This window comes from Acinonyx jubatus, chromosome A2, assembly GCF_027475565.1.
Source record: "Acinonyx jubatus isolate Ajub_Pintada_27869175 chromosome A2, VMU_Ajub_asm_v1.0, whole genome shotgun sequence".
NCBI classification, from domain to species: domain Eukaryota; kingdom Metazoa; phylum Chordata; class Mammalia; order Carnivora; family Felidae; genus Acinonyx; species Acinonyx jubatus.
In genome coordinates this window covers 75,454,850-75,479,308 of record NC_069383.1, presented here as the reverse complement: position 1 = coordinate 75,479,308, position 24,459 = coordinate 75,454,850, and the positions used below count along the sequence as shown (strand labels likewise).

The window sequence follows — 24,459 nt, the reverse complement described above, 5'->3', positions numbered from 1 at the left end:
AATAAGGAGATCAATTTGAGATGTGTTTGATAAAGGTAATGGAAGGAAGGGATTCTCATTCTGTCAACCATCTGTGATACAGCCATGAATCTGGAAATACATGGAAATGTCAAACTGATCATAGGCTGAAATCCATGCCCTTTGTTCTTCACATCTCCTTCCATGAAATGAAAACTCATCAGATCAATATTACTTTACTATAAATGGGCCTTGCAAGACTGCACATAATGTTTGTTGTAATAGAATTTGACCTGTATCTAAAATTCCTTTACCATAGGCTTATTTTAAAGTGTTTTCCTTTCCTTTCACTTCCTCTGAACATTTTTAATTACTGAAGTTAGAAAGTGCCTCGTTTAGCAAAGAGAGAATACAACTGAGCAACTTTGTGTCCGTAGCACCCCTGTGAATAAAATCACTTAGGTTTCTATTAATTAGATTGGGCAAACCACATCTAAAATACAGGCCAGCAATGATGGGGAGTTGTTGAATATGATGGCATCACACAGATAGATATCAATCACAACCTGGCAAGGAATAGAAGGCAATTGTTTTTGTGATTGTTGTTTATTTTAAAAACTATTCTTAAAATTGGCTGAGAATAACAAATGTGTCAATTTTTGCCTTGACATTTTAAGATGGATGCCAAAATTGGAAAGCAAAGAACAGAACAACCATAATTGACTTAAAATATGGCAAACAACAGAATTGGTATCATTCATTTTATTATTATTTTTTTAATTTTTATTTATTTTTGAGAGAGAGAGTGTGAGCAGGGGAGGGCAGAGAGACAGGGAGACACAGAATATGAAGCAGGCTCCAGGCTCTGAGCCATCAGCACAGAGCTTGATGCAGGGCTCAAACCCAAGAGATCATGACTTGAGCCGAAGTTGGATGCTTAACAGACTGGGCCACCCGGGTGCCCGGGTATCATTCATTTTAAAGAAGAAAGACCGCAAAAATTAAATAATTTTAAAGAAATTTAGGGAAATTACTACAGTCTTTGAAATACTACTATAAAAAGGGATTACTTTGTTTCCTATGGGAAAACTCAAATGCACATGGGAGAACAGTCAAATGAACTAGAATATCAGGATAGCTAACAAATACTTTGAATAAAAAAATCCTACAATAAGATGGTATATGTGAATTGTATACTTTTTTTAATATGAAATTTATTATCAAATTGGTTTCCATAGAACACCCAGTGCTCATCCCAAAAGGTGCCCTCCTCAATGCCCATCACCCACTTTCCCCTCCCTCCCACCTCCCATCAACCCTCAGTTTATTCTCAGTTTTTCACAGTCTCTTATGGTTTGCCTGCTTCCCTCTCTGTAACTTTTTTTCCCCCTTCCCCTCCCCCATGGTCTTCTGTTAAGTTTCTCAGGATCCAGGTAAGAGTGAAAACATAGGGTATCTGTCTTTCTCTGTATGACTTATTTCACTTAGCCTAACACTCTCCAGTTCCATCCACGTTGCTACAAAAGGCCATATTTCATTCTTTCTCATTGCCAAATAGTTATACTTTTTGATTACTTGTCAGTTCTTTCATTTTAGGAGAGTATACCTGATTCTTAGTGATTAAACATTACTAGGAATTAAATTTGCCTAATTAAAAAGGGATAGTATCTTTGGAGTTGTCATTCACAGCATGTGACATCATTCATTTTTCTAGTCCATTCCAGGATGGTTACACTTATGTCCTCAATGCTTATTACATTTATGAAGAGTGAAATAGTAGTTATAGACTGAGCTGCACTATCTCCTTTTAAAATTTCACTTCATTCATTTTTTTGGCAAAGATTTTGCCTGATTTTGAAATTTTGCTATTTGCAAATACATTGTTTTCTTGGTATAGAATGTATCTACTGTCTATCTATGACTAATATTACTTACTCTCAGCTTCAGGAAACATTTCACAGCTCTAAGTTCAATAAACACCACACTGTTAAGCACATCAGTCTTAATAGAAAGGAAAATGTGGTTATGTTGTATCTATTGTCACTGCTCTATTATTTTTTATTTCAGACATTCTTACCAACAAGATAGTTATAAAATAAACAATTCCTACAAGATTTATATTACACTATGTCAGTTTCAGTAGTTTTCAACTCGAAGTTCGCAAAGAATCGGCATTTTGCCTTATATAAGCGCCTTTATAAAGACTATCTGAAACATCTAAAATGAGAAATACATCTATGTGTTTAATAAAATATTAAGGATATAAAGTATTGTAATAATGTGAACAAAAAGTCATCTTTATTGACTTGACTTTATACTTTATACTTTATAAAAAGTATATTAATTGGAATATATGTTTGCTTCAGAGTTTTATGAGTTGCCTCAATAGGAAAAACTGAATTACCTATTTTCTTTGACCTGTTTCTGTCATTTGTGAAAGGTCCTCAGGGTCAACCAGGATGCTAGTGGAGCACTGTGCGAGACGGAAGAGGGAAAAAACTGGGGAGGTGACTGGGAGCATTAGCCTTAACCTTGCACTAATTACAGTGCTAAGGCAAAAAGGAAAGGAGCCCCCCCCCCCACCCCTTTATCTTCTCCCCAGCACAGACCTGGGCGAGTGGGGCGAGAGAGAACCGCACTAGGTCAGCGCGGGGTGGAAAGGGCACACCTCCTCCTGACTCCGGCAAGGCTTCCTTCTCATTTCAGAACACGTATCTGCACAGGTCATTTATTCTCCGTGCACCTCGCTCCCTGGTGGCTTCATTTACAGCAAATGATTTAACGTTCATTAAGAAACACCGCTGAGGGGCGATTGTTGAGGGTTGTGGACACGCAAACGTCCTGGACAGGTCCAAAGTATCTGCCTCCTTAAAGATACAGAAAGACTTGTAAGTGTTTGTAACTCTGGAGACACACACACACACACGCGAGTGCACGTTTCGTTTCTATTCCTTACATAAGTTTTCTATCTAAAACTTATTTCCTCCTGCATCCATCACCCTCCATCGCGCATCTAATCAATCTGCCTTATTTGGGGCTGCACGGCTCGTCCAAACAGCCAGCCGGCTGGGGAGCTGTTGATTCCGCCAACGCCGCCGGCAGCCGGAGCGCGGAAAAACGCTGAAGGCGAGCAGGCAGCCCAAGAGTGAAGGAAACGCTCTCCTCCTGCTCCTCTCCTCCGCCGCGGCTCTCCCCAGGCGCCCCGGGCTGGGGCCCGCAAACCCGGTGCAAAGTTGGCCCGGAGACCGCGCGGAGCGACCAGGGGGCTGGGGCGGCTGAAGGCAGGAAGCGGGCGCGGCGCGTCCCGCAGCCGCCGGGGCCTCGGGGGCGCCACCGCGGCGGCTGTCACCTCCCCGCGCGGCCCCCCCCCGGCGCGCCCTTCGCCCCCAGCCGACGGCTCTGAGCGGGGGCGCTGACTGCTCCAGCGCGGGGTCGCCGCGTCCCCACGTCCCGGGCCTCGCCCCAGCCCGCGCGCTGCCTCCTGCGACCCCGCCCCCGCCACTGCAGCGGGGGCAGCGGCTTGGCGCTCCTGGGGGCTGCCCGCGGCTCTCCCGCGCCGACTGCTGTTGCCGCCGCCCGGCGTCGCAGCCCCCTGCCCGCAGCCCAGCCCGCGGACGCCTCCCCCCACCCTCCCCACCCCGGCCAGGCGACCGGGACCCGCGCCGGAGCATCTCGAGGCGTGCACTGGGTGCGAAAGCGGGGGGCGGGAGGAAAGGGGGCGGGGGAGTTCCTGATTCCCTGGCGGACCCAGGAAGTTGTCCTTAAAAAAAAAAAAAATTATATCGCCGGCCCGCGGTTGAGCAGCCGCCTCGTCAGAGCAGCATGTGGACTGGCTCGCCGGGTCCCCTAAGCGCTGTGTGGCTGCCGCTGCCGCCGCCGCCGTCAGAGCAGCCGCTGCCGGCAGCAGGAGCCCCGCGCGGGGCGAGGAGCGGGGACGCGCGGCCGCCGCGTCCCCTGCTTGCCGCTGGCCGCTTCTTCTCGAGAGGTGGCAGTCACTGTTGCTGCTGAGAAACCAGCCCGCATTTCCACGGCTGGGCGTCTGGTGCGGAGTTGAGACGCTGCGCCTCCTGCTTGGACCCACATGGCTTGTTACCTGGTCATCAGTTCGAGACATCTCAGCAATGGGCACTACCGGGGCATTAAAGGAGTCTTCCGAGGGCCCCTCTGCAAGAATGGATCTCCCTCTCCGGTAACCTGCTCACACGCGCGCACACACACACACAGACACACACACGTTGAAAATCAAGATAAAGAAAAAGAGATATCGTCCTGGTACAATCAGTGGTTGGCGGATATCTACCTTACCCATAAGTATATTGTGTCTGTTTTTTACAGTTTATTGGTAGACTGTTACACAGGGAGGGGTGTGTGTTTACATGTGTATATATGTTCATCACAGTTATTAACATCTATAGTGCTGTGGATGCAAATATTTACTGAATGCAGTTAACTGCAGGGCTGTAAAGGTAGCTCTAGCGTGCTCTGTCAAGTTATGAATCTGCTGATTTGGGCAGTGTAGAAAGTTTGAGTGGCACTTTATAACCGTGCTTGGTGAAGTCATTAGTTGGGATTAGTTAAATAATGCTGCTGTTACTTTACAAGAAAATAAACTCTTTAAAGATTTCGCATCAGAGCACTGGCAAACGGAAAGGGTTTAGATGTTAAAATTTGCTTAAATCTAATGCTTGACTATATACATTCTTTAAGGAAAGCCCAAGAGTCCTTTGTGGAAAGATGAAGTGGACACTTTGTGGTATTAGGTACAAATGTATTTATATGCCATTTGACTGATCGCTCAACTTAGTATACTATTCAATTTAGTTTACTGTTTGATTTATTCATGTTTTTTTAAGAAATAATTTTGACCAGACTCTATGACTTCTGAGAGTCTTATTAATTTACTAATTGGTACGTATTATAGACAACTGTTTTACAGTTTCAGATGTGTTTCAAAAAATGTCATGAAATATTAAAATTTTGGATTATTTATGTGACTAAGATCAAGTTTCTAGTTTAATACAAAAACCAGTATTTTAAGTCTGTCTGATATAACGAGTGAAAACTTAAGTTGCCTGATCTTTATTTATTTACTTTTTGTACTTTTCATCATGGTTTCATGCTTCATTAGCATGAGTTATTCAAAACTGCAATATATCTTTAAAACTTTTGATTAAGCACCATATGTGATTTGCATGAGAAATTTAAAATCAGAAAGTCCAAGTGCCCAGAGGTATCACTAAGTCCTAATTATGACAACTATTGCCTCACATGTTTTTATGCACTGGAAGTGTGGGGTTATTGTAATCCCTCCGACTTCCTCAGTTACGCAGTACTGAATCAAAAGCATTAGATGGAATATACTGTTTATATTGGCACTTTCAAATAAACTCTTAGGGTTAGAGTGGTCTTGGAGAGTTTTAGTTGAATAAAGCCCACTTCAATCCTTCTGAGCAGCTGGTCGGAATCCTTTCTATTTTTAAAGATTCTCAGAATTGGAGTTTCTGCAGTCTCAGCAAACCACCTCAATGTTTAACAACCCACAGTGTCAGAATCTTCCTTATAGCAAACTTAAATATATCAAATTTTTCTTTAAGCTCATTTCATCTTGAAAACCTAGAATTTTCCACCTTTTATTATTTTCCAATGCTTCAATAATCTTTGTGGCTGTGTTCCAAAACCCTCTCTTTGATTATGGAGATCTGAAGTGGGTAGTGTGTTATAGTATATGTATGCCTTAGTAGTTCACAGGATAAAGGAAGAATTATTTCCTGGTTCCTAGTGTTCAGTTCTATTGAAGTTGCTTTAGAATATGGTGTTAATCTTCCAAAATCTAAGGGGCTTGCAGAGGAAATTTCTGTCACATGGTCAGAAGGTGTCCTCCCTCCTCCACTATTGGTCATTCATCTCCCAGAAGTCTGATTGATGCCCCAGGGACTGGACACATGAGTGTGGACGTGACAAGACATCCCATAATCCACATGGCTCTGCTAGCTGACCAGGTGCTCACACGCACAGGACACTGTTCGTATTTGCTGCTGGGCTCATTTTTACTAAAATACTAATTCATTTACTTTTATCTAGGTGCTACACTTTGACTCATGGGATTGTTCTCTTCAATATTAACACATTTGAGTGTGCTTAAATTACATTTGCATGATTTAAAAATATCTGTTAGTCTGTATATGGGCTTCCTACAACTGATTTATTTTTTCTTCTTTTACATTTTACTATGGAATTTGAATGGCTTTTTCAAGGTTTCAGTAGTTTCTCACATGAGCTAGGCAGTGTGTGAAAAATTGATGTTCATTCCTTCTCTGTCATAGGAAGGTTTTTGAAAAAAGTCACTGCCTTCACATTACATGACACTTAGTCTTTCTTCCTAAATTAAAATAGGTCACTACCTTCTGGACCTTAGTCCCCTGAGCACTTAAGTAAGAGTTTCCTAGTGTATAAGAGTGTGTATTTGCCTTCTTTATTAATGAGTTGTGAAGCATGAAGCTAAAAACTGTGGTTATACGTCATTTTTTTTATATCGAGCAATACACACACCCTAGTTAGTTTCAGGTTGACCTAAAATTTATTGATTTTTTTCATCAACATAAATACGAAACTCACAGATTCGTAAGATAGTCATTAATTTTTTTTCTTAAAACACATTTCTACTCTGACAATACCTTTTTTTTGTTGTTTGTTTTTCAAATTTAGTACCCTGAATAGTCTCAAATTGACCTCTACATCATTGACTTGGATTATTTCAACTCACTGAGAGGCAGTTTATCTGGGACTCTGGACTGGGAAACCATTAGCTGATTTAATTCACTCTTACTAAGGTCTGCGATACTTCAACTTTGGTTCTTACTTTTCTAATCTAAGTGTCCCTCCTTTCTACTTTAATCCATATTTTCCTGTTTTAATAGAGCTCTTTAAAAGTAGCACATAACACAATTATCAAATGAGAATATTCTGTAATTTCATTACAGAAAGGAGCAAAGCCACAATTCCTTTCTGATGTAACAAGAATTTCTTCTGATATATATCTATATATATCATCTATATCTATATCTATATCTATATCTATATCTATATCTATATCTATATCTATCTATCTATCTATCTATCTATCTATCTATCTATATCTATAATGCACGCACACACACATACATATACTTGGATAATATGAATTTAATATAATTTAAATTTATTTTTTAATAATAATATAACTTAATATGAATTGGTGTCTTCTAGATAGAATTATTCAGTTCTATATTTAAAGTAGTTATATACATTTGTCATGTTCAAATCACATGTCTGTAGAATCTGAACATACGACATTAAACTGACCACATAAGGAAAATTATTATATTTATATACATTTTTATTTCGAAGGATTTCATTTAGAAAACATTGAATCATTACATCGAGTTCTTGTAACAGATACTTAGTGGGATACTTGAGAAAGAAATAAAGCATTTTACCCCCAAACAATGTTCACAGATCAGCAAACTGAAAATCCTAGAGTAAAATTCAGCTCCTATCTTCAAAGTAAACACATGCAAATGTCTTATCTGTTGCATCGAGACTGGATATGAAAAAAAATAGCATACTGCTTTTCATCCTAATTAGAATGTGAATAATTGATTTTAGATAGTTTATGTTACTTTAAATGTGGGGATACATTAAAGAAAAGAAAAGAAAAATGACAGAGTATTACATAGTACTGTGTAGACCATTTAGTATGATGACATAGTACTTGATGGTAAAAGTCTCTGATTTTAGAAAATAAATTTGCATCCTCACAATTTAGAATATTTATCCCTCACCCTATCAGAACTTTGAAATAAGATGACTGAACGATGATTTTAAAAGATCCGTTTGAGATACATATGCACACACACACACACACACACACAGGTCTACACCCACACATGCACCTAGATACAGATACATTATTATTGGTGCTCAAACATAAGAAGTCACTATACATTATGTTATAAAGTCTTTTACCATCATATATGTTAACTCTAAAACTTTGTTACAGTAATTGAAGTATTCATTAAGAAAACAATCTATAAGTGAATTCATTTTTTTGTGAACTTCCAAGTTCTTCTATCCCCATGTTTGAATTCAGTAAAACAAAAAATATTCTCTCTATAGTGTCAAAAATGTGTTTGAATCGGTTCTTAGTTATTTTTGTAGTGAAAAATATTGTCTTGGGGCACCTGGGTGGCTCAGTCGGTTAAGCATCAGACCTCGGCTCAGGTTTATGAGTTCTCTGGCTTATGAGTTCAAGCTCCACATTGGGGTTGGGTTCTGTGCTAACAATTCAGAGCCTGGAGCCTACTTTTGATTCTGTGTCTCCCTCTTTCTCTGCCCCTCCCCTGCTCATGCTCTGTCTCTCTCTCCTTCAAAAATAAATAAATGTTAAAAAAATTGAAAAAAAAAAAGAAAAATATTGTCTCAATTTAGATTTGAGTATGGTTTGTTACTTAATTTGTGTCTTTAACAGTATGACTCATTCAGGTTATCGGTTGATTAAATATTAATAATATTTGTAGTTGTATATTTGATCCATGGTATATGTTTAGCATATTACCACTCTCTTGCAGCTTAGGGTGATACTTTTTTTAAAAATTTTTTTAACGTTTATTTATTTTTGAGACAGAGACAGAGCATGAACAGGGGAGGGTCAGAGAGAGGGAGGCACAGAATCTGAAACAGGCTCCAGGCTCTGAGCTGTCAGCACAGAGCCCGACGCGGGGCTCGAGCTCACAGACCGCGAGATCATGACCTGAGCCGAAGTCGGACGCTTAACCGACTGAGCCACCCAGGCGCCCCAGGGTGATACTTTTTAAGAAGTGTGTAACCTCCTTTCTTCTCATTGCCTTTTCAACCCTTCTTTTTTTCAACTAACTGATTTCAGAAACTTATAGTTGGCATTTATGCTTTCAAATATAAGTGTCAACTTTCTAGGTCTTAAATGTTTGTCTATCTGACTTTAGAAAGCTTCCATAGTGAGAAGAATCAAATGAGTGTTTGAATGCTATAATTCATGACTTTTAGTAGATTATACTGTATTTATTTCATAGTTAAAATTTGATAGATCAAATACTTCAATTTCTTTCTTTTAGATATACAATTAAGATGACCTCGAATTTAAATTTCTACTCCACAATTTGGAAACAAAATAAAAGTAAAACATATTGGCATCATGTTTAGACTTAATGAAGGTGGAATTTAACATAGAACATAATCATTTGTAGTGGAAAGAGTAACTATGAAAACTTTGTTGTACAATGTGTAGGCACGATGATACATGTTTTTCATGTGTTATGTGTTAACAAAGCTTGAAATGTAGGTAGGTTTTAGGCTGTATTGGGAGCAAGGAGCAGGAGTATATATATTTCGAATAACTTTATGAAGTCATTGACTTCAGTGTGAATTTGGTTTGTTCAAAATGCACATTGTCAGAATAATTCCTTAAAATATACATACATATTTTGTAGAAAGTAATTTGAAGCAAAATTGAAATAAAAATGCTACTTTGCCTGAAAATATCTTGGTTTTAACAAGTATACTTTTTCAGATAATCCTTATAAAATGGCAGGTGACAGCCTTTTGGAGATAGATATTATGAGTCAGGTTTACTTAGTGGATAAGGTGTGGAGAGAGAAATTAAATATTTGATATGTTTTCATGACAAGGTGTAGTTATAATGATGAAAGGAATATGCCAGTTCCCTACTTCCACAGTCTCTCTTGCCTGGGAAGTACATGCTGAACTTGAAGAGAAATTCTGGAGAGTTGAATTACTTTATACCTTAGACAGTATTCTCACTTATAACTAAGACCTTGTCAATTTATTGAAAACAAAAAGTGCAAAAAGATATTATATGGCATATGAAATGAAAAAGGGCTTTTAGAAATATTTACTAATGTATGATCTTGCTTTTCCTGAGATGGACCCCTGATAACATGCTTTGAACTAATCCCCTCTTTCACTCGAATTTGATACCTAAAATCTAAGCATATCTTTCTGAAAAACTGATAATATACTGTTCTTCACAGATAAAGACAGCTATTAGAGTTAGCTATCTTTTCTTTTCCTCTTTGGCTGGTAGGAAACTCAGGGAGAAATCTGTGGCTTAACAAAGCCATGGGAATTGATGATGGCATTCCAAGCAACATGATTTCCTCATCCTTGCTCATCTCCTATTCCCAGTTCAGCTTTCATTTTAATTTTATTTTCCATGGCTCTCATTCATTTAAATTTATATTTGATCATTTTCATGTGTAAAGTTTCTTTCATATGACTTAGTTCTGTTGTGCAAGTAAGTCAGGCTATAAATAAATAATAAAATATAGAATACCTAAAGGTAAGGATGCCACTCAGGATTTTGTACTGGTCATCCAGGCTTTGACCACGATTCATGGAATGGAGAACATTCATTTTGTTCATTTGTAACAAGCATAATTAGGGCTGCCAATTTTTTTCCTTTGACAATTGGCAAATTTCTCTTGGCAAATTTTATTTCACTTTAGTGTGGGTGTTAAGGCAGGATATAGTTTATTTTGAAACAGATACTGCCAGTTTTTTTTTTTTCCAAACAATCTTTTCCCCTCCCTGTTATTCCTCTTGTCCTTGATCCTTATTCCTTTTGTTAACATGATTATCAATTTTTTCAATATCTTTTTTGGTTTATGCACAAATGTTGGTGTATATGTCTAACTCCGGAGGTACAAACCCCTGCGAATGGTGAGCAGCATGCCATTTTGTCTGCTTCCCAGCCCAAGCAGACACGTTTCTTCTCTGTTCACCCTCCGCATTTAGAGCTTCCTGCCTATCTCCATTCAGAACTACCTCCCAGTGTTCTTCCCCTGCCCACCTTCCCACAGCTATTACTCAGCACTTGACTTGTCCTATCTACCTCCTGAGCAACAAATACAGTCAGTACCTCCCCCCACACACATGTATCCTTGCCAGATCTCCATTTTGCAATGAATAATTATATTCCCTAACATTTTTCTTGGCAAGCAAAGCCAAATGCGTTTCCTCTTTGTGGATGAAAATAAATATCATATTCTAAACAGAAAATAACCATTGAACCCCCTTTTTGAATGGTGGAGGGGCTGGAAGCCCTACTTAAGTCTGCCCTTCTTATTGATTTGCTTCATCAAAATGTGAAGTTGAAAGATACCCTGGTGGCCATTTTAATTACATTCACATTATCTTTAAAATGTTCTAAGTCCCTGGATGGTATCGAAGAGTCTTCATGATCCAGTCCTTACCTGCATCGTTAGTTTTAACTCTGTTTCTCTACCTGATCCTATTATGTTCTAGCCTTACCCAACTACTCAGAGTTCTTGACTATGATAGGTGTTTCTAGACCTTTATGCCATTGCACATTCTGTTCCCTCTGGCACAAATCCTCTTTTTGCCTTCATTTGTTGGGCCATGTCGTATATATTCTTTCAGACCTAACTAAAGAGTTGGGTTCTCATGTGAGTTGACACTGAGCTCCCTACCATGAGTCAAATGTTTCTCTTTCAGGCTGCCATCACATCTATTGCTTACCTAGATTATTACTGAACTGTAGTTGTTTATTCGTCTCCATTTTGGCCATGGAATGTGAGACCTTTGGGGTCATGTCTGCTGTTATCCTTATATCCCCAGTACTAAGCACAGCTTCTGGTTTACTATTGATTTTAATAGGAAAAAAAAAAAAGGATTTCAGTGGAAATTTAATTAGTGTAAACAGTTCCCTTTGGTCCTGCTTGTAGCTCCATGAAGAAAACTTTTCTTTAGAGACTTTTTTCCCAAGTTAGTTAGTCAGAATCTTTTAGAATGCACACTGTTATACTGATGGATTAAGTGGTCACTGTTTTCATGGTAATGCTTCTCACTTTAACATCTACCAAGATCATTTGGTCAATTGCTTCGAGTATAATTTAATACTTCCTATTAATCCAAATTGCAGAGTGCTTTATTCCATGTAACCATTTCAGAACATTTTTGTTAAAGGCCACAAGAGACTGAAGATTGGCTATATGTGAATAGATGAAATTTGTACATGAGTTAGTTAAGCCATATTTTTCATTGGCATATATTTAATAGCTTCTGAGAAATGAATTCAAGTTAGGGACTTGGTTATTCCCTTCCTATTTAGGAGTATATAATAAGGAGAAAAAACAGGGGTTCTTACACCTTTTCTTTCTTTCTCTGTCTCCTCTCTTCCTCCTTCTCTGTCTCCTTCCTCCCTTCTTCTCTTCCTCCCTTCCTTCTTTCCATCCTTCCTTCCACCTTCTTCTCCTCCTCCTCATCCTTCTCTCTCTCTATCTCTGTCATTTTTTCTTTCTTTTGAAAGAGAGACAATAATTCTTTGATCACTGGTCACTATAGCCCTTGAGGAAGTACCATCCTGGAGCAGCCACAGGGTGGTTTTTGCATAGTTGCCAATACTTTCCCATTGCTTGAACTTACTAGTCACACACTCTCCAACAACTTTGTTGTTTCTTGGATCAGCCAAGATGTGGCCACTGTCAATAAGAGAAGCTTGGACTTCTTCTAAACAATGAATTTTAGCTAAAATATCCAGCCATCTATTATGGAGATACAGAGCGATAGTAATACTATATGGAATGGAAAGAATCCGGTTTCCTGTAGTCTCAGTTTCTTTATACAAATAAATTTTTCACACTTGTTAACAGATATTTGATTTCTTTGCCTCATTCGTAGGATATTAATATTGGAAGGACCCTTAGCAATCTAGTTTAATCTCCCAGTATAAATTTTTAAATATATCACGATGATAGAATAATAATTTCCCAAAGATGTTTGTGTTATAATCCTTGAAACGTTCAAATCTGTTGCTCACGTGGCAGAAGAGGCTTTGCAGATGTGACTAAACTAAGGATGTTGAGAAGATTGTCCTGGATTATGCATATGGACCCACTGCAATCTCAAGGGCCCTTGTAAGAGGGAGGCAGAAATGTCAGAGGCAGAGAGAGAGCTTTGAAGATGGTATGCTGCTCACTTTAAAGACAGAGGAAGTGGCCACAAGTCAAAGAATGAAGCTCAACAAGGCACCTAAATGGATTCTCCCATAGAGCATCCAGAAAAATCAGAGCCCTGCTAGTGCCTTGATTTTAGCCCAGTAAGACTTTTGACTTGGTGGACTGAAAGATGATTAATTTGTATTCTCTTTAGCCAGTAAATTTGTGGTAATTTGTTAGAGCACCCATCGGAAACTAATATAACCACTCTTAACATGGGTGAACATATCCAATGGTGGGAGGCCCTCTGCTCACCAGAGTGACTGATCCTCTTGTGAAACTAATGTCATCAAGGTTGAATCTCCTCTTGCTTTTACCCAAATGCCTCTGACTCCCTCTTGCTTTTAGTCACTGTTCCTCACTCTGCCCTTTGGAAGCAAGAGGATAGATCTATCCCTTCTAGGACATGACAGCCCTTCAACTATTCAGAGACAGCTGGTGGTTTTTCATTGTTAAATCATGTAAAGGACTGAAAACTTTGTGAGAACTAACTAATCTTCCCTGTACATCATTTGCATTATTTTATTACACATTAATTGAATTTTCTGCAACTCAAAGTGCTTTATTTATTACACTTTGTAATGTAATCCAGGTTTTGAAATATAACATACTTATGGTTTTATATTCTTGAAAGATGGTAAACTTGGCAAAACATTATCATACACTTAGAAAAATACTGTCCACACTTTCAACTACTTCCCCAGATATTTCCCTTTTTATATCATATCCATCATCTTTACAGCAGATGAACTTAGGAACACAAAAGCCAGATCATCTCAAAGGCACATCTTGAGGCTATCTTTCATAATTTCTTTAGTCTTTGATTTAGACACGTGCTAATTCCTAGGAGGGGGGAGGCATGAGTTTTAAATAAAAAGTGATGAGATCAATTAAAGTAATAATTGTAATTTCATGAAATCCCCAACATTTGCTATGTTAGGCACAGTGGTATCTGAACGGAAAGTTATTTTTTAACTTTTGTGTCGAAGAATAAAATAAGATGTGAATTGTCACAGATCATAAGCGTACAGCTTTTTCATGCCTCAGATGTAGATAGAGAACATCACACCTCCCTGGAAGCCCCAGATGTCCCCCTTTTCAAGTACCACCTACCCCAAAGGCGGTGAAAGTCCGAACACCAGATTATAAACTGCCATATTTTTTTTAAAATGATGTCAAAATGAGTTTCAGTAAAGAACGCATGAATTTGCAGCTTAGCCACCAGAAAACTGTTGAATTAAGTCCCTCTTTTTAGGTCAGGATAGGCATGTCAGTGTTTCAGCTGCTTTGTTTTCTACTTCTCTTTGAGTGACCGAAGCAAACTTGTTAACTGTTTGAAACAAATGAACAAAAGAATTCTGATTGGACAAGAATGAATGGATTTATGCTAATAAAACACACAGATTATATCCAGGGTGACATCTGTGAAGTATTTCATTATCTTTTCCTTAATATCACATGTTGAAATTCAAAGATCCGACCATCATGTAGATTCAGTAATCTCTTGCAAGTGGTTAGGGATGGCTCTGGTGTGTTTTCATTGAGGGGAGATGTGAATTATGTATTTAGTGGCAAGATAACAATACATAATTTAAGAAAATAAACCTCTAGCTTGGACTTTCATAAAAAATGAAATTTATGTGCAAATGATGTGGAAACTTTATTACAAAAGTTGTTATAATTTCACGCACATGCACGGGGATAAAATACAAGTTTGTGTTACTATGGAAACAGGACTATTGCCAAGAGGTTTACAGATAAAACCCAAACAATGCTTATATTAATCAATCCTAATTTCAATGAATTTAAATATATGTAAATAACTGACCATATATTTTCAATGAAATTTAATGCTCATCTTCCAATATCCATTTGCTATACAGTATGATTTTAAGAGTTCTGTCTAATGTTGCTAGAAAATCTTTGGTGACAGCCACTGATGATTTGTTTATCATCATAAAAAAAAGTAATAAAGAGCAATGAATCTACCTTATGTGTCCCTTCTAATAGTAGGTCACTTTGCTGTGAATTTGTGTGTTTTGTTTTTTTTTTTTTAAGCCATAGTCAGTTCTATATACTCTGTGATCATCAGGGTGGACTCCACTTTTGAAAGTGATAGAGAAAACCAGTTCTCTACAGGGAATAGATACTTATACAGTATATAAGCATCACTTAATCTGAAGATCTTAGAATTGGACCCAACAGACAGTAACTAGAATACAATGTGTGATCTTCTTGTGTGACAAAAATTTAGGTATGTAAAATTTTAAATTCTTCATTAAGTCATGAAGATCAGGCTAGTCCTAGGATTCAGTTTCTGATCTTGATGAGTGCTGTGCTTGGTGAAGAAACTGCAACCTCTAAATATGTTACTTCCCTTTTGGGAAACGACTCACTAATGTTTGACCAGTTGTTTTCAGATTGTAGTTTTGTTTTTTGAAGCTATGATGTGTATGCTTTGTTCAAAGAAAATCCTAGGAGCAAGGCAAAACAAGGAAATGAGGAAATCATCTGGGGAAAAAATGTGGCTTTTAATCTCACTACAGAATTTTAGATACGCTCGAGTAGTTCTGGCTTGAGAACTTCTAATTACTTTCTATGAGTTGTGCCAAATGAGATAGGTAACATGGCTGTTGTTGTTGCTGTTGTTACAAACTCAAATGATTTATAAATAAAATAAAAGCACCAAAGTCGAATTATCAGTAACGTAGTTACTTGTGGAGTAAGTTCATTATAATTAGTCCCTTTCTTATAAGAAGAGAACTGAGAAGTCACTTTTCAGATATATACACAGGAATGATATGTTTTAAAGTTCACCCAAAATATTCCTCTTTGCTGTTTTAGGGTAATCTGGGGTGGTCTGGCCACAGGAGAGTTTCCTTGCTTTAAGGGTATAGAACATTTCCATCAAGAAAACAAAGGAAAATGGAGGTTTTAAAGAAGGTTTTGAATCAATTACAGAAACTCATTGTGTCTTTGTTAAGGAAATTTGATCAAAGGTATAATATAATACATTTGACGACCCAAGACAATAATAATTTCCTTAGATCTCTGAAATGCATGTGTGCCCACTAAAAGAGAAGTCCCTCCCAGTGTTGGTTGGTGACAAAGGCTACATGTTTTTATCTTTATTTGAAATTTGAAGGTAACAACTGTGCTGTGTTTAGGGTTTTGTTGTGTTGTTTATGCATGTATTTTATCTTATTTTATGCATGTATCCCTCCTACCCCTACAGTTTAAGGGTGGGAGCATGAACACTTCCCCTTCTTGCATCAGTGTAGAGAAGTCCTGAGGCCACATTGATGTTAGAGTCGAACTGACCTGTCCTGTTGTGACCTCCCTCTCCAGCCCCAAGTAGCTATGTGACTGCTTTGCCACTTTGAACCTCAGCTTGCTCACTGGTGATGTTATGGTCTTCTAGGGCCATCGTACGAAGTGAACGAGCTAATGAATATCATGTGCTTAGCAAAGTATCAGGCACTTAGTAAGTGCAACAGCGAATGGCAGCTGATGGATTCTCCTAGAGCAGCTGGCTTGTTCTGTCACAAACAGGTGTCCTTGACCCCTTAAAATGTTTTCAGCACTGACTGAGAGCTTGGTGCTTCAACTTTAACTTGTTGAAACTGTTGCTCTTTGGAATAACCCTGTCAGACTGCTCTTTACTAGAATTGTCTTCTTGGGAAGAGAAGCACGGGCATGGAGGCCAGTTAGCTTTGTGTTTAACACGACTGTTGCCAATAGCAGCTCTGTGTTTTCACAACTTTCATAATGAAAATGCTCAATGTGCCCTACTTTCCTGATACAGCTTTAATTCATGACAATGCTACATTTTCCTGTTGTTTTTGTCAAAGCAAATCGAGTTAAGCAGATGAGTTGTTGTTATGATCTTGCTGCCTTGTGGAAGGAATTTTTTCTCCTTTTTTCCATTTGAGATAGATATTTAATCTAAAACTGCTGTCTCTGTGCTGATAAGCATCCAGCCTCATTATTGGGTTTAAATATCTTTCAATGACTTTGGATATTCCAGTGAGCCAATCGGGTGTTTTTTCGTCCATCACTTTCTCTCCCCAATTAAAAAACCTACTTTAACAGTAAAATATTTGAAAGGAGGAAATAGTATGTGGCTAAGGGTTGTGTATGTTCTACATAAGATCACATTATGAGCAAATATTAAGGTCCGTGGGGAGATACAAGCTCTTAGACACATACATTCTGCTTTTAGCACAGAATACATATAGAAAGTATTCAGTCAATGTTTATCATTGTTGCAAAAAGCATTTGTATTGGTGTCTAGTCAGGATGACAGAAACCATTCTTAGCTTTCAGACAGAGGGTTTACAATGCAAGGAATTCTTCCCAACTGTGTTGAATGCTCTGAGGGAGACAAAAGAGGAAGGTGCTGTGATACCCAGAGGTTAGTAATTGTAGGAAGTCACTATAGCCCCTGGGACTGGAGGAGCAAAAGGGGACTGGTGTTCCCTAAGCCCTGGAAACCTTACTCTGGTTCTCTGGCTGCTGCTGCTGCTTCTGAAACCGCCAAAGGTTCTGCTCTGTGAACATCTACGAGTTTGCAGGTCTTCTCTTTGCTGGCCTCCCTGCCCGAGTGGCCGGTCTACCACTGCTGGCTGCTGCTACATTGTGCTGTGTCGCAGAGGCCAGCCGTTGTGCTGTGTGGCTGCCATCGCTACCTGAACCCAGGAGTGCTAAGATGCCAAGGCAGCTTCAGGCAGAAGTAGGTGAAAGAAGCTCATGGCTTCTTTCCTTTTCCTAATTCCACTCTCCCACCGGTGCTTTCCATTGGCAGACCTAACCAGAATGGCTGGCAAGGAGCTCTATGGATATGTAGTTTACACGTCTCCAGCTAGTACAGTTGACCTTGGAACAACATGGGTTTGAACTTCCTGGTCCACGTATACACAGATTTGCTTTGCTAAATACGATATAGTACTGTAAGTGTATTTTCCTTAGATGTTCCTAATAACATTTTCTTTTCTCTGGCTTACTTTGTTGTCAGAATAAATATGTATATAATACATGTAACATACAAAATATGTTCATTGTTATCAGTAAGGCTTCTGGTCAACAGAAGGAGTGAAGTTTTGGGGAGAGTCAAAGTTAGGCACAGGTTTTCAACTGCCTGGGGTCAGTGCCCCTAAGCCCTACATTGTTCAAGGGCCAGCTGTAGCTTTGTGGCTTCCAGTCCCAGAAGAGAGTATGAATGGTAAGTGTAGAGCTGAATGACAACGGAGAAATACCCAGCCCTGCATTGAAACCGGGTACTCTAAGATTGCAGAAACTAAGAGGAGGGGACATTAACTAAGGAAGGAAATTATTTTATATCTGTTATACAGAAATCTGAAGAATGGGTTCAAATGTTTATGTTCCACCCAGACCTCATGTATATCAGTTTCCTATTGCTCTAATAAATTACCATAAACTTAATAGCTTTAAAACAATACATTTATTATTTCTTAGTTCTGTAGGTCAGAAGTCATACGGAGATCTCAATGGACTAAAATCAAGGGACAGGAAGGGCTGCCTTCCTTTCTGGAGGCTTTAAGGCAGAATCCATTTCCTCCTCCAGCTTCTAGAATTTGCCTGTATTCCTTGCCTTATGATTACCCCTCTCCATTTTTCAAAGCCAGCAAGTTTCTTTCCTGGTACCATCTCTCTGATTCTCCACAGCTGGAAAAAACTCTTTGCCTTAAAAGATTCACGTGTTTAGACTGGACCTATCTATCCAGGAGTCGCTCCTCCTCTCAAGGTTCTTAGTTTTAATCGTATCTGCAAAGACCTTTTTGACATGTGAGATAGAATTTATGGGTTCTGAGAATTTGATCACGGGCATTGATGGGGGCTGTTATTCTGCTCACCACACCTTAGAATTTTAGGTTCATATACATGTGTAGTCCTTCACTCGTTGTTATCTCTCACAGACATCTCAGACACATAACCTTTAAAAATATATCTTCCATCAGGTGTGTTCTTCCTTGGTTGGGGACATCGTTTTCATCCAACAACATAGGCTTGAAGCTTGAGAGTGTTTTTCTTTAATGCCTCATCAGATCGGTACACCTGCTCATTGTACTTCCTAAATATTTCTCCTGTCTACTCCTGCCCTGTGATTCTTCTGCCATTCCTTCTCCTGCCAAAGAATGCAAGCATTTTCCATTTTTCTAAAAACAAAATGCTTCTTGATTAACTTTGTCTGGCATTGTGTGAGCTGAGGGGGCTACTGATGCAAATCCGGTGCCCCTGTTGTCTGCCTGAATGGAATTTACAGTCTAGAATGGAAAACACACATTATACAAATAAACCTGTATGACAAATGTCTCAGAAGAGGACATTTCCAATCTTTGCCATTATGGTTCATTTTTCAAAAATTGGGGTTAAAATGTGAATATTCTAGAGAAAGGCCATCAAGTTGGCTGCTTTAAATGCAATCAGTAGTAAGTACTTTTTTGTGTGTATATGTGTCACTTTCTCCTGATTCTAGAACATAAAGATGAACGATAAGACTTAAATTACAAGCCAAATATGGCAATTTAGCTACTTGTAGTAAAATCGAGTTAGAACTGTCTGTAGAGCTCCTCTTCTTCAGTTACTGTCTAAAAGGGGTTAAACTGCAGAATTTGATGTCCCCAGACTAGACTTGATAGAATCAGAATGCCTGGGGTGGGGCCGGGGATCTGCACTTCAAACAAGGAGCCCATGAGTGTGTTGTACACACTAACAATAGGGAATTAGTGAACCAGTGGCCACTCACCAATGCTGCCTTGATTTGTAATTCAGAGGCCGGGGCAGAGGAAGATTTTGTGATTTTCTTATTCTCTATCCTTTCCTTTTCCCACTGGTAAGTCCTGTGAGTATCCTCCATGAAGCTGCCCTGGAGTTCTAAATTCTTCCCTAATTCCCAGGTCACAGTTACAGCAGCAGGTTAGAAGCACTCATTTTATGTCAGACATACTAGGCCGAAGCACGCCTTTCATGCATTGTTTTATTTAATGTTTAAAACAATTTTAAAATGTTGGCACTATTGGCTTCGTTTTGCAGATGAGATGAAGCTCCCCATTTCACAACTCCTGAGTGTCAGAGAGCTTGGGCTTGGATCCAGGACCTTCAGATTCCAAGGCTCAGATGTGAAAGCATTTCTTGGAGAATTGATTATTCTCTCTGTGTGCCACCATGATGATTTTCACATCCCTTTATTACAGTATAATGGCATTTAAATTGTTGGTTCACATATCTGTTTTTCTTTTTTTGAGTCTCCTGGCAGCAGGAGACTGCCATTTAAATGACAGCACCTGGGTACTGCAGAGTCTGTAGTTCAGGAGGCATTCAATAAAACTCTGTCCCCTTGGTCATTCTTGGATTCATTCATTGAGTCATAGTTGCCTAGAGTGGGTCAAAATGAAAATATCAAGCTAAAGTAGGCGGGGAGTGGCTCAGTCGGTTGAGCATCTGACTCTTGATTTCAGCTCAGGTCATGATCCCAGGGTTGTAAGCCACCCGACTGTGGATCCTGCTTGGGATTCTCTCTCTCTCCCTTTACCTTTGCCTCTTCCCTGCTTCCTCTCTCTCTCTCTCTCTCAAAATAAATAAACATTTAAAAAAAAGTTAAAGTAAGTGTAAAATTTGGGTTCCTGCACACATGGCAAAATTAGCAGATAGAACTTTGACACAATATTCGTATGTACTGCAGTCAAAGTGTAGGTATAATTAATGGTCAGGTTTTAGTAAAAAAAAAACTAATGATAAAAGCTCGCTATTGGCAATTACACAAAATTATAAAGGCGTTTTCCAAGAACCCAAAGACACTAAGAATGCACAATAATTGAAAAGTGAAATGGATACTTTGAATTTTTTTATCTCATATAAATTGCAAATAATGTAATTTTTCAAGGTGAAGACCCCAAATTATCTCTCTTCATAGGAGAAAATAAAAATGTTTATTTACTTTCTTTATTATTATGTACTATTTCTTATTTTATCATACCCTAATTCTCCTCATAATTATGAATATTAAAAATCAATCTATGTATGTCAGGTAACAACGCATAATAGTGTTATTACCTTATCCCTTCAGGTACATGTGATTAAGCAACCAATTTCTTCTTAGAAACATGTAATAGAAACAAAACTCATAAAACCTACATAAGTCCATTTTCATCTTATTAGAATTCGAGTTTTTAAAAATAATAATAATGAATTCCCTCATAAGTATATTAAACCATTTAATTACAGTGGTGAGTGATTTTCTAATCTTCACATTATTATTGAAGAGTATAAGTCAGGTATTCATAACACATATTAATAAAAGTTAATTAACTTATCAGGGTCCAGTTGTCTGAAGTGGTATTTAAGCATTTATCGAAGAGTAGCTCAGACTCTTCCAGAAAATATTAAAGGCAGGAGCAAAAGCCAGCTAAAGGACTAACCCTGTGCTTTACCCTGCTAGGGGATTTTCTAGAATATCTCTAGACGACTGGATGCTTGCTGCAGAAGCATTATGTATCAGCAGTTTGACTAATTGGCCTGACGTCCCTGAGGTCTCCCTAGGCTGCTGGTCAGAATTCAAACCATCTCATGTCCTTGTCACAAAGCGTATTGTCATAACTGCATTATGAAAACTGCAGACTCGGAGAGCACACTGTAAACTCTGATGAATTCAATAATGACTTATTGAGTTACTGGTTATTTTCATGTATGATTTATCTCATTTAATATTTGGATGCTCATTCAATTTATAGGCAAAAAAACTGAGGCCCAGAGAGGTTAATAACTGTCTTAAGGTCACAGTTAGCTAGCAGAAAATAAGAGAGTGGAACACAAATCTTCTAGTACGAAACCTAGAACTCTGCACTGTGTGTGAGTGGGTTGTTTGAAAAACATTTGTCAGGCTGCTAAGAAATTGTTTGCTTCAAGGAAAAGAAAAACCCCAAAATTACTTCAACTGACTTAAACAAAAGAGAAGATTCCTGGTTCAAAAATGTTAGGGCCTCAGTCAGGGCTAGGAAATGGAATCAGGAGTTGAGGAGACTCTGTCTCTGGTATTTCCAGATATCTCGTCTGTTTCTTATTTCAGCTTCATCAATCGCTGCCTTACAAATGGCCTCTCTCTGCCTCTGATAGATAATGATTAGTCTAGCCTGTGTGTGTACACGTGTGTGTACTTAATGGAACAGGGGGAGAGAGAGAGATTGGGTGGGAGGAAAGGTGCAGGGCAGTCTGTGACCCACACAAGGAGCTGTGGGAGGAGACACTCTGAGAAAGTTTGATGGGCAGCTTCTCAGATGGGAGTCAGAGAGGAGATGGCAGGACATATCTGGTAACGGAATGATCTGTATTATTTATACAAAAGGATTTTCTTGTACTGTTCTGTTAAACTTTGATAGTTAAATCCCTGATTCTCCCACTTGATTGGGAGTAGTTTCATGAATCTTAATTGGTTTCTCTAGTTTGGGTTAAGAGCATTGTGCATATACTCGTGTGTGTGTGTGTGTGTGTGTGTGTGTGTGTGTGTGTGTGTGTATACTGATATGTCTAACTTATAATTCTATCCCAAGTATGCACATATAATTCTATTTATGTAAGCATTTTATTCCTGTTAATCAACTGAGAGTTATCTTCATCAAAGAGATATTTTGGTGTCTCTTCTATGATACAAAAGGGGAAGCATTGTCTTTTTGTCATTTGTAAACTAATTACTTGTGCTTACACAGTTATCATTTGGTTAATATTAACAAAGAGAGCCAGGTAGTGCCAGAGATAAGAAATGGCACTTCTGTGAGTGGAGTGTGCCTGCCTGTAAGCTGTGGGTCTCCAGCATCTCTGACATGGCACTATCCCTTGAGTAAACATCTTTAGCAGCAGACATGAGTTAGTGGCCCTCATAAGAATTATCCCACAAAGCAGTTTTTATGGACGGGAGGACTCTTGAGGAAAACACTATACTCATTTCGACTTAATATTATATGAAATCCCTAAACATCTTCAAGTCTAGAAAAACATTTGCTGCTTATATAAGAAGGTCAAAAGTGAAAATGTCAAGCTGCTAATTACCTCCCCTTGTGGGTGGTGAAAGGAATACAGGAATTGCTGAAATCATCCCATAAAGAGATAAATATTGAGTACGTTCATGGATGATATCCTTTTAAAAAACAACTGACGTGAGAACTTTCTTTGCTTCTTACAACTCATCACTCAGCTGTTCACCCCTAAAAACTCAGCCTGATAATCATGTGGCTAATATGCAGACTTTTAAAACCCTCCAAGTTTTTGCATACAGTTTGCACATTGTAAGATGGTGGGAAATAGCATTTAATAATATGTGGATTTTTGGAAATATTGTGTACCAAGAATAAGGCAGTAGAGGTGTAGCCTTAATTTCATTGTAGAGGATAAGCAAGATGTGGATGATGTCTAGCTCTTGCCTTACCATCAGTCAGTGCTGTGCTTTGAACCCCTACTTGCTCCATTTTCATCACTGAAGGACGACACTGTAATACACCTTGTAATGAAGCTCCTTCTAGTTATCATACTTGTGTCCTTTCTTTTTTTTAATGAAAAAAAATTAAATATTTATTTTTGAGAGAGACAAGTAGGGGAGAACGCAAGTAGGAGAGAGGCAGAGAAAGAGGGAGACACAGAATTTGAAGCAGGCTGTAGGCTCTGAGCTGTCAGCACAGAGCCCAACATGGGGCTTGAACCTACAAACTGTGAGATCATGACCTGAGTGAAAGTCAGATGCTTAGCCAGCTGAGCCACCCAGGTGCTCCTGTGTCCTTTCTTAATCTATGATATCTCAGAGATCATAGTCATGTTACTTAACAAAAAGTAAATTTTAAAAAGAGACGCTGATCACTGTTGAAGGTTCATTATACTGTTCTCGTTACTTTTTTGAATGAAACTTTTCAGAGAGAGAGGGAGGGAGGAAGAGAGAGAGAGAGAGAGAGAGAGAGAGAGAGAGAGAGCACTATAGAGGATGATGGCAACAGTAAGGAAATGCTGCTTATTATTTTCTCCATCCTAAAAACATGGTATGTTATTTTATTTTAATGAGTCACCTAAACATAAAAGGTGATATAATAGGATATAGGAGGAAGCAGAAATAGAGAGAAATTAGAAAACCTGGCAAGTCCTCTTGAGCCATTTCAGTTGAAATGCTTCATCATTTCATTGTGAATGACATCTAAGATGTACTTATAGTCAAATTTAATGAATATACATTACAGAGATAAATGGTTCATGAATTCACCATCATTTCGGATTATGCATTATTGCTCTTTAAAATCATTAGTTTGGAAAATTGAGATTTGATTCTAATTTGCAATTTCCTAGCATGCCCTGACTGAGCAAAGAAGGAAGCAGTCTGGATAATGGTCAGAGTAAAATTTACAAATGTAATGGGGCTGATCCACAAAGTACATAAAGCACATGGCATAATCTGCAG

At 38.6% G+C, this 24,459-nt stretch overlaps 2 protein-coding genes across 7 annotated transcripts in view; one reads left to right on the top strand and one right to left on the bottom strand.

Moving 5' to 3' along the window:
* Positions 1-2,806: 2,806 nt before the first annotated feature.
* TEX47 (testis expressed 47) overlaps positions 2,807-24,459 on the bottom strand; it is a 31,963-nt gene continuing 10,310 nt past the window's right edge. For 2 of the 6 annotated variants that reach the window (XR_008296873.1, XR_008296872.1), the window contains one exon: positions 18,500-20,402. The gene's annotated coding sequence lies outside the window, so the exon portion shown is untranslated. Of the gene's footprint in view, positions 2,826-13,965; positions 14,338-18,494; positions 20,403-24,459 lie in introns of those variants that run through there. The other 4 variants (XR_008296871.1, XR_008296870.1, XR_008296864.1 and 1 more) reach the window with 4 other exon arrangements.
* ZNF804B (zinc finger protein 804B) overlaps positions 3,678-24,459 on the top strand; it is a 516,049-nt gene continuing 495,267 nt past the window's right edge. Inside the window, exon 1 of the mRNA XM_027071840.2 lies at positions 3,678-4,147. Coding sequence (XP_026927641.2) covers positions 4,040-4,147 — 108 coding nt within the window. The 5' untranslated portion in view covers positions 3,678-4,039. The remainder of the gene's footprint in view (positions 4,148-24,459) is intronic.